The following is a 13,076-nucleotide window of genomic DNA, read 5'->3' as shown; positions in this document are numbered from 1 at the left end:
GAAGGCCTCAAACCGGATTCATAGTTATCATCTTTATTCACGATGCCTCCTCGCCATCCAAGCTATCGCTACGAATGTTTTTTTCGATGAATAAGCAGCACTGTTGAATGAAGCGGTGCGATTACCAACCCCGTGTCCGCCACGGTAATACGTCAGCAGCCGTCTGTTCTGTCCGGCAGTGTTTCTGCCGACCACCCTGTCACTTACGTCAGTATCAGCGTCGGTAACAGCTATCGAGCGGCCGACAGAAGTCGAACGGTCTCAATTCAGTCTCACAGCACCACACGAACAAATGGTTTGCTCACGGTGCTCTGCTCGTACCGCACAAGACCACAGCAGGCTATCTCCTATTCACGACGTTGACTGTTCTCCCGTCTGCTGCCCGCCCAGTCGCCGCCATGACGGTGGCATGTCCTCGGCGCGCGACGGGCCCGCCCACGGGTCGCGCGGCTCCTTGCTGAATTTGGCGGCCACGGCGCGCCGGTAGAGCTGGCGCACCAGCGCGGCGGCGCGGCGGGCCTCGCGCAGACAGCTGGTCAGCTGCTCGGCCGACAGCTGTCCGGCGGTGCGACACGCCACCAGCCGCTCGGAACCCGTGTCGTAGACGGCCGTCACGGAGCCGCCGCTGCTTCCCTGCCGAGCGGAGACCGTACCGCGCGTTACACAGGTCGGGCCGTAAGGATGGCTGATAGCGGTGCAGCCGTGGTTCAATATGTACAGATGCCTCAAATACGAAAGCTATGTGGACATGCTGTTGAAAGAGCGACGCTGCCAATGTGATAATGCAACCGAGACCGACCCAAACTATGTTACTGCAAAGGCGGTCAGGGAGAAACCGTGTCCATGCATATTGCATGTGCAAATGCTGCAACGTAACTTTTTAATTAACGAGCCCAAATATCGAAGAAAGCTTTTTCCATCTAACCACGGGAACTCCTAGCATGATGCAACCAGTAACCGCACCGCAATCGTCCAGCAGAGTTGAGATTCCTCCAGCCAGTCGAACAGACAATAACTAGGGACCGTGACTCGTGAGGTCCGGGGGTCTGTCGGGACTAACCTGTCGCTCGGACGGCAGCGGGTTCACCAGCACCCGATCGCCGACGGGCACGCACGTCACCGCTGCCGGCAGGTACTTCATCGAGAGCGACGAGTCGAGCAGCGCAAGCACGGCGGCGTTCACACATGTCGAGAGCAGCAGCTGCCCGAGGAAGGGCACACGATGCCGTGAAGCAGGGGCGTAGCCAGGATTTCCTCAAGGGGGGTTCCAAACCTACAAGGGCCCAAGGTAACCCCCCTCAAAATTTAAAAAGTCGTCGGATTTCACGCACTATTTTTTGGAGAGGGCCCAAATAAGTTGAAAAAATATTTATTAAAAAAAAAATGAAAAAAATGTTAGAACTGAGGGGGCAAGCAGTCCATGGGCCCTTGCCAGATAGGCCCACGAATAGCCTCATAGAGTCGCTCAGCCGGTTCTGAAGGCGGACTGAGGGTCTCGTAGGTCGGATGAGGGTCCTTCAGACCGTCAAAGGCCGCTACAGGCCATGAGAGCCTCGTAAGCCGTCTGAGGATCATGTAAGCCGTCTGAGGGTCATGTAAGCCGTCTAAGGGCCACTCAGACCGACAAAAGGCCCCCTTGCACTCGCAAAATGCAGAGGGCCCTGTCGGACCGATGGAGGGCCCTCTAAGACAAACCAAGGGCCCATCAGGTCATTTGAGGGCCTCGGGACCCCTCAGATCGACAGCGGATCCGATGTGAAACCCATCAAACCGACATCGAATCAGACCAACCGTCGGAAACCAACAGATCAACAGAGGGCCCCTCGGGTGAACAGAGGGCTCTCTCAGGTCAATCGGTGGTCAAATAAGACCGGCAGGGGCCCCTCAGAACAGCGGAGGGCCTCTCCCAGGTCGGGAGAGGGACCCTGAGACTGACAGAGGCCCCTCATGTCGATAGAGGACCTCCTCAGGTGATATAGTTGATCACCTTCCAGTTGATATAGGCCCCTCTGACAAACAAAGGCCCCTCAGGCCGATCGGGGGTCCCTCAGGCCAATCGGGGGCCCCTCAGACCGATCGGGGGCGCCTCAGACCGATCGGGGGCCCCTCAGACCGACAGAGGGCCCTCTCGGTCCAAAAAGGGCCCCTCACGCAAGTTGCGGTTCCTTTACACTGACAGAGGACCCTTCAGATGTTAGTCAGAGTCCCATCATGAGCTCGCCTCAGAGTCAGAGGGCAACTTGACGCGTTCAGAGGGCCCGTCGGTAGATAAGAGGGCCCCCGTCCAGCGACCAGGGGCCCTTTCATGCGCTCAGAGGATTTTACTGTAGCTCAGAAGGCCCACGTCAATCAATCAGGGGCCTCTTCATGCGTTCAGAAGGCCCTCTCGTGTATTAAGAGGGCCTTTCTGTAGTTCAGAGGGCCCTTGTCAAGCGATCAGGGGGCCCCTAATGCAATCGGAGGGTTTCCTGTGGCGCAGAGGGCACCCGTCAAGCGATCAGGCGGCCCCTTCATGACTTCAAAGGGCCCTCTCGTGTAGCAAGAGGGCCTTTCTTTAGTTTAGAGGGCCCCGTCAGGTTATCAGGGGCCCCCTCACTAGCTCTGAAGAGGGCCCCTCGAACTTAAACCAAACTATTAGAAATAAATATTAAATAAAATTAAAAAAGAGGCCCATCAAAAATAAAGTGAGTGAAATCAACCCTAATAATTGGGTAGGGTGTACGTAGGTAAAGCCCACATTCATGTGTGGTCCCCCATTTGAAACAAGCCCATCCCGGAACTTTTGAAACTACGAAGGGCTCTGCCGTCAGCTTCGGGGATAGGGGCCCATGGAAGGCCCAAGGGGGGTCCCTAGGGACCAAAGGGACCCCCCTTCGCTACGCCACTGCCGTGAAGGCGATGGTTGAGACAACAGGGCGCGCATGTTCAGCAGGCTAGGACGCCGCAGAGTTATAATTAGACATCGGCGGTAACTCATTGCGACGAGACGACACGCCGATCATTAATGAAAGTTGGAAATGAAATTAATCTTGTTAGAAAAAGTGCAAATATTAGGAAATAAATTGCAACGCTGACTGATGATCGGAATTCGAACTCAGTCCACTGACATCAGGCTTCTCACCAGATCATCGGTCTCCAGGACATTGAGCACCACGCTGACGGCAGTGCGAGGGTGCAGAGCGGCGAACACGCACTGCTCCAAGGTGGAACGCACGAGCTGTTCCACACGACGGTCCTCGACTCCTGCCGGTGCAAACACAAACACGTCACGGGCGAGACACAGACCGAGCGGAGAAAACAAGAATAAAGAGGAAACAAACAATCAATTACTCTCTACCCACCACGACCCTTTCAAGAAAACACAACACTGAACATCCAGAAAACAAGGTGCCAGTGTATGTGACCGTATCATATATAAAACTGAACCAATTTCCCAATTTAAACAGCGATTGAGAGACTCAGAAAATCCGCCTAACGATGCCTAATCACGAGCGAAAGCGAATCGCGGAGCGAGTCTTTCCCATGTAACAGAAAAATATCAGCATAAGCCGCCCGGCCAAGCCTGATCTGTGACACTTTTGAGGGACTTAATCTCAGCATCCCGCGGTCTTTTTGCTGGATAGTTCCGCTCCATCCCTTCCACTCCGTAATTAATTATTTTTCATGCATATAAGTGATCGCCGTGGCATGTTACATGCCAAGTCAGGGTTCCATAGCTGTTCCGCTAAACTACCGATTTCGAGAGGCCTTTATCTCAGCAACAAGGCCGATTGACTTATTTTGGTAAGGTAGATTCATTCCCTCTACCAGGGATCAAAGTCTTTGTAATGCATGAGGGTTACGTACTGCATGTGTCACGAGCAAAATTAGGAGGTGTCAAGTTTATTACAATTAAAATTACTCAGCAATTGCTTGACCAATTGCACTCAACCTTGGTATGCTGGTAGGCACGTCCTGTGTCGGTTTCGCCCAAAAAGAACAGGTTAATCTTCGGCTGTATGGGATATGCGCACAATGCAGGGTCTTGACACAGACTGGTCCACCCCGAAGCCGCAGTCCCGCAGCCGACTGGCCGGCCACCGCCCCAGGGGCAGGCGGTGCAAAGGCAGTCCCAGGCTCTGTCCGGCGGGCCGAGCTCTGCCGCGGGTCGCCCGCCAGGGGTGGGCTCAGGCAACACAATCAAACGACACAATCACAACAGCAACCACAGCTAAAATGCATTCATTCTCATTGTTGGGGCACAAGGTGTGTGAGCAAGCCGCAATAAGCCCCAAGAATTACGTACTGTTGTGCAATATATAGATTGAAGCATTTTGTAAAATTACAGATGTTCACCTACTGATGATACAAAAGCAAGGAAATGCACCATCACAAAAATGTTGGTAATATTGATAATGTTCACACTTTTTGGAGGGTAGGCCGTAAGGTTTAACACATCTTTCGTATCCATAAACTTAGTGACCAGTGAACATTATACCTGGATGTGTTAAGCAGCTTACCTTCAACACCATGTGGTCCTCTGAAGGTCACCTCAATGCTGGATCGGTCAACCAGTTCACGTTGTTGTCGCACTTCCACTGGCCCAAAGGTAGCAACAAGCACAGCAGTGAGGCCTAAGAAACAATGTGTGGGTCATTTAAATCATTTCATTGTCTCTTGCGTTGATTTCTCTGTAAAATATAATGATATGGAATACATTGACATCATCAGATGAAAGTACGGGCAAGTTGAAATTCACACGACAAAACAAGAGGTACCTACCTATGACTGTAGGTTATTAACCGAATAAAGTTAAATGATTGCCAACTACTTTGGACAATATTAAACTGACTGCATTCAAAAATTACCATTGCAGAGGGTTGCTGATCCATCACACTGAGACAGCACACCAAGCTCACAAGTGAAATTATTTATAGTATCTTCATCCAAGTCGCCTTCTTCACTCTTCATGTCAGCTGAAATCATCTGATTTCTGAGAACTCCAAACAGTTGTTAGATTGGCTTTACTGGTATATCATATACTATAGAACTAACTGACAAAATCTTATTAAAATGGGAGGATAAAACGCCAAGCACACACTAATTCACCGACAGCACCGTCAACAATCAGTAGGTAGGGCGCCAGTTTCGCCGCACACACTGGTTTTCTTGCCATGAAGTAGTGCATGAAGTAGAATAAAAAATATGACGTACTTAAACCTGGTGACATAATATTCACTTCATCATCAAGAAAAGGGGAATAATTCTAAATAATTAACTAATTAATCCTCTTTTCGCTCCTTAAGTCTCTTACTGGCCACAGAAAGACGCATTTTAAAGGAATTTTTGAAGAAAAGGTACTTTCATGAAACATAGAATCAGGCTGACTTTTGAAATCAAATTTGAGATAGGAGCTTTGATGCAGTATTATCTAGTGAACACACGGTAACAGTACGACTGAGCCGTAAAAGGGGAATTCAACTGAGTGATTATGGGAAAAGTATGCATTTTATCAATGTTATTCATGACGTCATTGCACATCAACGTGACGCTCAAATACATACGCCTTGTGTGCTTGTAATGCGACGCTTGCGGCGCATGCACGTTGCCGCTTTTGCTCTGCTGGGATGTGAATTTTGATCGGCTGTTTCCTGAATTTGATTAATTGTTGGTAGGTGAAGGTAAGAGCGAATGATAATTGACATGTAATAATGCTAAGAATTAGCCTTTCACATTGTTGATGCCTGTTGTCAAGCTTTTGTCTTTCGTTGCCTTCCATCGAGCTGACGTCTCGTCCAGGGACCCTTAGGTACCAGTTATCTCCGTCAATTCCATATTTATATTAATCTCTCTCTCTCTCTCCTCTCTCTCTCTCTCTCTCTCTCTCTCCTCCTCTCTCTCTCTCTCTCTCTCTCTCCCTCTCTCTCTCTCTCTCTCTCTCTCTCTCTCTCTCTCTCTCTCTCTCTCTCTCTCTCTCTCTCTCTCTCTCTCTCTCTCTCTCTCTCTCTCTCTCTCTCTCTCTCTCTCTCTCTCTCTCTCTCTTGTGTATGAGTGTAAGCTGGTAGCTATGTCATTTGACAGATATCTCTTATCTTGGGCAACATTGGTCAAAACGGTTTGTTCTTACTCTAGAAATAGCTCAATGATCTTTGAAATATGGTGTAACTGAAAAGATGGCTTCATTTTTATTTTCAGAGATCATGGGTGACAGGAAACACATACTGGTGGCCCCAGAGTTCCATCCAGTGTCACTGAAGGTGTTGGTAGCTGCTGAGTTGAGTAAACAGCCCCTGACTGTCCGAACACCTAGTGGACCGGATGACCCTGTGTGGCGCTGCTCCCTTGCTGGTCTACCTGTGCTGCTCACCTCCGATGGTGGTGTGCTGTTCTCCCCGTCTGCCGCGGCTCGCCACCTGCTCTCTGCTGCCGGGGACGCCGACCTCGAGCTGTGGCTCAGCTGGGATGGCCGCGTGCTGCAGCCGCTGGCGCTGCGCCGGCTGCAGGCAGCGCTGGCCGGCCGCACTGACCCGGCGGCGGCCGCCGCGCTCGCCGCCGCCCTGCAGAAGCTGACAGACGCTGGAGCTCTGCCGGAGGCCGCCGGGGCCGTCATCTGGAGTACTCTGCAGCCGCTGCTGGAGCTGGATGGTGGTAAGCACGTGACGCTGCCACCGGCGCTCGCCGCCCGACTTGAGGCAGTAGCCAAGACAGCGAGCTGCAGCGCTGCGCTCCGTCGGCTCTATGGCAAAGAGTCTGTGGAGGCTAGCCGTTCTGCCGTCTTGGCCACTAATTTGCCGGTCATCGGATTAGACACAGCTCAGCCCGCGACAGCAAACGGCCCAGCCGATCCAAGCAATGGAGACACCAAAGGGGCATCCAAGCAGGGGAAGAAGGCATCGGGCAAAGGTGGCAAGGGAAGTCCTGCGAAGACGAAACCGGTTTCGGTACAAAACTCCCCGGCTGATCCAGCGACGGAGCGAGAACCGGAGGAGGATATATCGACGGAAGAGGTCGACGTCGCGGTGAAGGCTTTCCTTGCCGGGCCAGGTTCGGCGCCGACTCCGCGAGAGCGGAAGGCTCCTGTGCTGCCGCAGAAGAACACTCGCAATGTCCTCATTACCTCGGCCCTTCCGTACGTCAACAACGTGCCCCACCTCGGCAACATCATCGGCTGCGTGCTGTCCGCAGATGTTTTCGCCCGATTCTGTCGGTTGCGAGGCTACACCACTCTATATGTGTGTGGTACGGACGAGTATGGCACGGCGACTGAGACCAAGGCAATCCAAGAAGGCCTTACCCCACAGCAGATCTGCGACAAGTACAATGAGCTGCACCGGGGCATCTACGAGTGGTTTAATATCAGCTTCGACCACTTTGGTCGTACTACCACGAAAGAGCAAACGCAAATCACTCAGGATATCTTCAAGGCCGTTCACGAGAACGGGTTTACCACAGAAGATGTGATGGAACAGCTGTTCTGTAGCAAGTGCGACCGTTTCCTCGCCGACCGGTTCGTGGAGGGTGTCTGCCCGCTCTGTGGGTACGACGACGCGCGTGGCGACCAGTGCGACAAGTGTGGCAAGCTGATCAACGCCGTGGAGCTCAAATCGCCGCGTTGTAAGCTGTGCTCGGCGCCACCCGAAGTGCGCAGCAGTCGTCACATTTTCCTCGACCTGCCCAAGGTGGAGGCGCCGCTGCGCGCGTGGTTCAAGACGGCGTCACCGCAGTGGACGTCCAACGCGCGAGTCATCGGCAACTCGTGGCTGCGGGACGGACTGAAGCCGCGTTGCATCACCCGCGACCTGCGCTGGGGTACGCCCGTACCCCTGCCCGGCTATGAGGACAAGGTGTTCTACGTGTGGTTCGACGCTCCGATCGGCTACATCAGCATGACCGCACAGTACACAGCCGAGTGGCGTCGCTGGTGGGAAGCTCCCGGTGACGTCACCTACTACCAGTTCATGGCCAAGGACAACGTGCCGTTCCATGCGGTGGTGTTCCCGGCGTGCCTGCTCGCCACTGGACGTCCCTACACCATGGTCTCTCACCTGATGGCGACAGAGTATCTGAACTACGAAGAAGGCAAGTTCAGCAAGTCCCGTGGCGTCGGCGTGTTCGGAAACGACGCCCGCGACACTGGGATTCCCAGTGACATCTGGCGCTTCTACCTGCTGTACGTTCGGCCGGAGAACCAAGATGCCGCCTTCTCGTGGACAGACCTCATGACCAAGAACAACTCTGAGCTGCTCAACAACCTGGGCAACTTCGTCAACCGCTCGCTGTCGTTCTGCCAGCGTTGCTTTGGTGGTCAAGTGCCGGAAATGGACATACAGGTGGAGGAGCGCCAGTTGATTGGCAAGGTCGCGCGTGAACTGCGCCGCTACCTGGCACTTCTGGAGGCTGCCACGCTGCGTGATGCCATCCGACACATCCTCAACATCTCTCGGCTTGGCAACCAGTACATGCAGGCGAGCCAGCCATGGGTGCTGGTGAAAGGGTCTGAAGCGGAGCGGCTCCGCGCCGGCACAGTGATCGCACTCTCGGCCAACATCACGTGTCTCTTGTCTGTGATGCTTCAGCCGTACATGCCGCAAACTTCGGCCACCATCCAGACCCAGCTGAACGCCCCAGTCAGCGTCAACGCTCTAGCCGATACCTTTGTATGCATGCTGCCAGCTGGTCATCGGATAGGCGAGCCAGCGCCACTCTTCGAGAAGCTAGTGCCGGCTCGCATCGAGGAACTGCGTCAAAAGTACCAAGGCCAGCAGCAGCAGCCGCAGAAGCCGGCGCCGGCGGGCAGTGGAGCGGCGGACGTGTCCCGGCTCGAACAAGAAGTGACAAAGCAGGGTGACATCGTACGGAAGCTAAAGGCGGCTAAGGCGTCAAAAGATGAGGTGCAGGCGCAAGTGAAATTGCTTCTCGACCTAAAGAAGCAGCTGGCTGACGCCACAGCGGCGGCCGCGGAAAGTTCGGGCGCAGCCGGCAAGGCAGACGTGAGCCAACTCGAGCAGTCAGTGGCAAAACAAGGGGACATCGTGCGCCAGCTGAAGGCAGCGAAAGCTCCCAAGGATGAGGTGCAGGCTCAGGTGAAAGTGCTTCTCGACCTGAAGAAGCAGTTGGCCGACGCCACAGCGGCGGCCGGAGACAGTTCGGGAACAGCCAGCAAGGCAGATGTGACTCGGCTGGAACAAGAAGTAGCAAAACAAGGTGACGTGGTACGCCAGCTGAAGGCGGCTAAAGCTCCCAAGGACGAGGTGCAGGCTCAGGTGACGATATTGCTCGACTTGAAGAAGCAGCTTGCCGACGCATCGGTGGCAGCAGGAATCGCTACCCCTTCGCCTGCTTCGGACAAACCCACTTCGAAATCTAGTAAAAAGGGGAAGAAGTAAGGAACTTCACTAGGGTGTGACTTGTATTGTTTTATCGGGTTTAGGTCGAATTATTTTGGAATTGTTTGGGTTCAGAAAAGGTGGGCGCATTGTTGATGGGTTCTTTTCTTCCCGTGTCCTCGCGAATTCCCTCAAAGCTCATGTCCAATATCTGGTGGTGTCCATGCTCCACACACAGTTTTCCTGGTTGGCCGTCGGTAGAATCTCTATCGGCGACACTATCAGGGCATTGTTTTGGGTTGGATATGGTGACATAGGCCAAAGTCACTGCTCTTTATTTAGTTTTTAGAGGAGAACTGACAGCGGAGATGTGATACGTTGAGATTCCTTGTTTTCCGGTGCGGTGAAATGCAGACAAAAAATAATTCTGGCATACTGTTTCACGTTTCGCCCATGTGTGTGGTTGTGAATAAAAGTGGTAATTTATAACATTGACAAACATGCGTATACTAATGAGTAGTGAGTACCGACATCATCAGACAATGTTATAACATTTCGTGCATTTTATATCATTTTGCTACGTACTACGTAGTGACAAAAGCTGCGTGGTAATTGCGAGTTTTGTTACCGAAGACACTTCGTAAGACACCGAGTCCTTCAAAGACAACTTCGCTGGTGTATTGCCATCACACACACGCACAGCCGGCAAAGAAATGACAAGAAAGAACTCGACATATATGCTTGCGTAACAATACCAATAATGCCGTTCGCCCTTTCAGTGACCGGCCCTTGAGTCGTCAAAGTAATGACCCTGGCTCGCGACGGTCACGGCTCGATTTGCGTTCAGTACCGCCGTACCTACGGATGCAATTCCAACCGGCCGTCAGCCGCCAACTTTTGTTCGAGGGGAACGTGGGCTATGCAATCAGCAAGTGAGTGCTACAGCTGCTACGTAACACTTGTGTATCCAAGCGAATGATACTGATTGTCAATGAATATTCATGATTTTCTATAAAGTAACTGTAAACGCGATTTCATCGCTGATACTTTAATGGAGGTCGTCCTCATCTACACGAGTTGAAAATGACCCGAGTAATCACAAATATCGATTTCTTAGGCTCATTGGTAAGTGACCTGAGTTTGGATTCATATGTGAAACTCATAAGTTGTTTTCGTCTGCCGTATATGATGCGCCATGTCATATGTAACAGTTGATTTTGATTGTCCATATTGACCACAATTGTACGTTAGATCCCTCTTGAGTTTTCAACCATCGGGCAGCTGCTAAAAAGGTAAATATAAACAAATAATTGCGTACACACAGTACAATCACTCAATGACTAGTTCAGCTAGACATCACACTCGCTCACTACACATCGAGTCGTTACTTCACTCGCGATCATCGCGTCGTGTACAATACACATGACACACTACGGTTAGAAAATAATACTCCACCAATCCATTGTCACGCATTACAGCCTCATGTACACGTACTTCAATTACAATATGCACAACAGTAACTCAGCTATCCCAGGCATCCAAACAGCCCGGCTGAACAACACAATAGTTTTGTCTCCGTCAACGGAGACATGAGCAGTGTCATATATCACCAACAACATCACATATACTTATGTAGAGTAGCGTCAGAACGGCGCCGCTCCTCCGACGTCGGCAGGCCCCTGACTAGTCTGTCCGTGGGCCGTGGCCCCCGACTCGTCCGCCGGGTCACTGTGAGCCGTGGGCCCCGTCCGCCGTGTCACTGTGAGCTGTGGGCCCCGTCCGCTCGGTCCCTGTGAGCTGTGATCCCTATCTCGTCCTACGAGTACCGATATCCCTATGTGTCCGTCCGCCGGGTCACTGTGAGTCGCTCCAGCGGGAGGTGACGGGCCGCTCGGAGCACCCGGCGGTCGGTCGCGGCTGACCCCGGCTCAGCGTCAGCGGTACCTCGCTGGCGGCAGTGACGGTCACATCCGGCGGTACAGAGGGCGGTACGCTGTCGGCCAGCGCGTCCCGGAACGGGGTCGGGGTCCGCAGGTGACTGTACCCGTACGAGTCGTCCCCTGCGGCAGACAAACGTCATTAGATTCACAGGATTCACTGCACAGTGCACGTCGACAGTTCCGAGCAAGAACATCCTAATGTCAAATTTTTCGAAGTTGAGATTTTTATACCATTCGACTCAGCTCGATAAGCTGAGTCGAATGGTATGAGCATCTCAATTTCGAAAGATTTGACACTTAGGATGTTCTGCTCGGAACTGTCGACGTGTCTACGCGTGCGAGTCGTATCTCTATTGTGAAGATGGGCATTGGGCAGCATGATTTCATTATTTCAGCCAGGTTCGAGCAAAGCGATAACCAGCGTAGGGAACCATCTGCACCTAACAGCATTAACCGGCGTCTAAAAAAGCTGCTAACGGTTCTTACATCGGACTAATGTGATAGTTTTGTTTCTGTACAGAACATTGAGCGTCATGGGACGGTGTTGCCGGCCGTCCCTCGCCCACGCACCGTCTGGGGAGCCGTCCCGGCGGGGCGGCAGGTCCGGCAGAGTCATCAGCTCCACCTCCCCGGGGCCCTCCGGCTGGACGACAGTGATGGTCGGGAACGGACCGCGCTCAGTGTCAGGCAGCAGACGGCAGTCCTCCGGCTGCAAATACAGGCGTCAGTAATTCACATAGCCGTGACGGTGCAGTCCCATTGTAGAGCATGGAGCTGGGTCTGAGGTCACAGATTATAAAGTACGAAATACACGTTTTAAGTTTTATGTAATGCCTTACTGACCTGACCTTACTGCCTTTGACGAGGCTAAAGGATGACAACATGTGCAGAGAAGGTTCATGATTCTGTCGCAGCTGCTGATTCGAGAGCAATGTTCGGTGGGCAGTGTTCGCCATGGGCCGGGCCAGCCCAATGGGCCATGGGCTGGGCTGGGCTACGGGCTGGGCTGGGCTCTCAAATATGAAGGATCGATGGGCTGTTGATGGGATGGGCCAAGAACTCGTAAGTGGAGCCAGGGGTTCGCAACTGAGACAAAAACTACATATAACTACATAGCTTGTTGCTGTGCAAGACTAAAAACCGAGTTAATAAAACACGCATGCAACCTTTGGGTAGGGTAAGGTGCCTAATTAGCGACCCTTTCCGATTTGCGACCTACCTCCCTACAGAAAAACTGGCAGGAGAAAACGGGGTAAAAATATCGTCAAAAGGTCAGCCATACTTTGGTTATCAAATTAAATTATATTCCGGTCGTCGATGTTTCTGGTGGGACGTTTCAGGTGAGTTTAAATAAAGATGACGAGTTTCTTATCCAAAACGTGTGTGTTTGGGCCCTCTCTGTCTCTCTGATGAAAAGCGATGCACATTAGGATGATGCACCTTTTTTAATCTGAATCGACGTTCCTTCTTCAATTGATTGCCGTTTTCCCATAGTGAATCGCTCAACTGTGCACAGCATGGCGGTTAAAAATGTGTCGCAACTCATATTTCCTATTTGCGCCTGACATGGTCGCAAATAGCTCAAGAAGGGAAGGAAAGGGGAAAAGAGAGAAATGAAAATAGGTGTTGCTGAAGCTTGCAATGTGTGGCAGGGGATGCCAAATGTCGTCACCGACTGCAGGGGTGCCGAATTCAGCGCGGACCTCGAATATCATACGAGATAGCCCGCAAAATTTGGGTTTCCGCCTTCTTTTCGCCTTTCGGTGCATCACGTGATCAGTTTTTACTTCCGTAAATGTGTTGGATAAACGTTCCTGTTCGAGTGATTGAG

General features: G+C 52.3%; 2 protein-coding genes across 4 annotated transcripts; one reads left to right on the top strand and one right to left on the bottom strand.

Annotated features, from left to right (window-relative positions):
• Nucleotides 1-17: 17 nt before the first annotated feature.
• LOC122372623 (exosome complex component RRP46-like) lies at nucleotides 18-5,106 on the bottom strand. Of its 2 annotated transcripts, none has more exons than XM_043350064.1 (5): nucleotides 4,848-5,106; nucleotides 4,500-4,613; nucleotides 3,122-3,243; nucleotides 1,061-1,201; nucleotides 18-633 (listed from the first exon to the last, which is right to left on the bottom strand). In XM_043350064.1, exons 1-5 carry the CDS (start codon nucleotides 4,963-4,965, stop codon nucleotides 352-354), a joined length of 777 nt encoding a protein of 258 aa, XP_043205999.1. In that variant the 5' UTR covers nucleotides 4,966-5,106; the 3' UTR covers nucleotides 18-351. The 2 variants fall into 2 exon arrangements, with proteins under 2 accessions (XP_043205999.1, XP_043206000.1); XM_043350065.1 differs by having other exon boundaries at nucleotides 4,500-4,577; nucleotides 4,848-5,094.
• A 296-nt stretch (nucleotides 5,107-5,402) lies between these two features.
• LOC122372621 (methionine--tRNA ligase, cytoplasmic-like) lies at nucleotides 5,403-9,804 on the top strand. Of its 2 annotated transcripts, none has more exons than XM_043350060.1 (2): nucleotides 5,403-5,660; nucleotides 6,175-9,804. In XM_043350060.1, the coding sequence occupies exon 2, from the start codon at nucleotides 6,180-6,182 to the stop codon at nucleotides 9,363-9,365; it is 3,186 nt and encodes a 1,061-aa protein (XP_043205995.1). In that variant the 5' UTR covers nucleotides 5,403-5,660; nucleotides 6,175-6,179; the 3' UTR covers nucleotides 9,366-9,804. The 2 variants fall into 2 exon arrangements, with proteins under 2 accessions (XP_043205995.1, XP_043205996.1); XM_043350061.1 differs by having other exon boundaries at nucleotides 5,556-5,650.
• Nucleotides 9,805-13,076: the final 3,272 nt, after the last annotated feature.

The sequence above is a fragment of the Amphibalanus amphitrite genome, unplaced genomic scaffold (assembly GCF_019059575.1).
Source record: "Amphibalanus amphitrite isolate SeventyFive unplaced genomic scaffold, NRLGWU_Aamphi_draft 001379F_arrow, whole genome shotgun sequence".
NCBI classification, from domain to species: Eukaryota; Metazoa; Arthropoda; class Thecostraca; order Balanomorpha; family Balanidae; genus Amphibalanus; species Amphibalanus amphitrite.
This window is presented reverse-complemented; position numbering and strand designations above follow the sequence as displayed.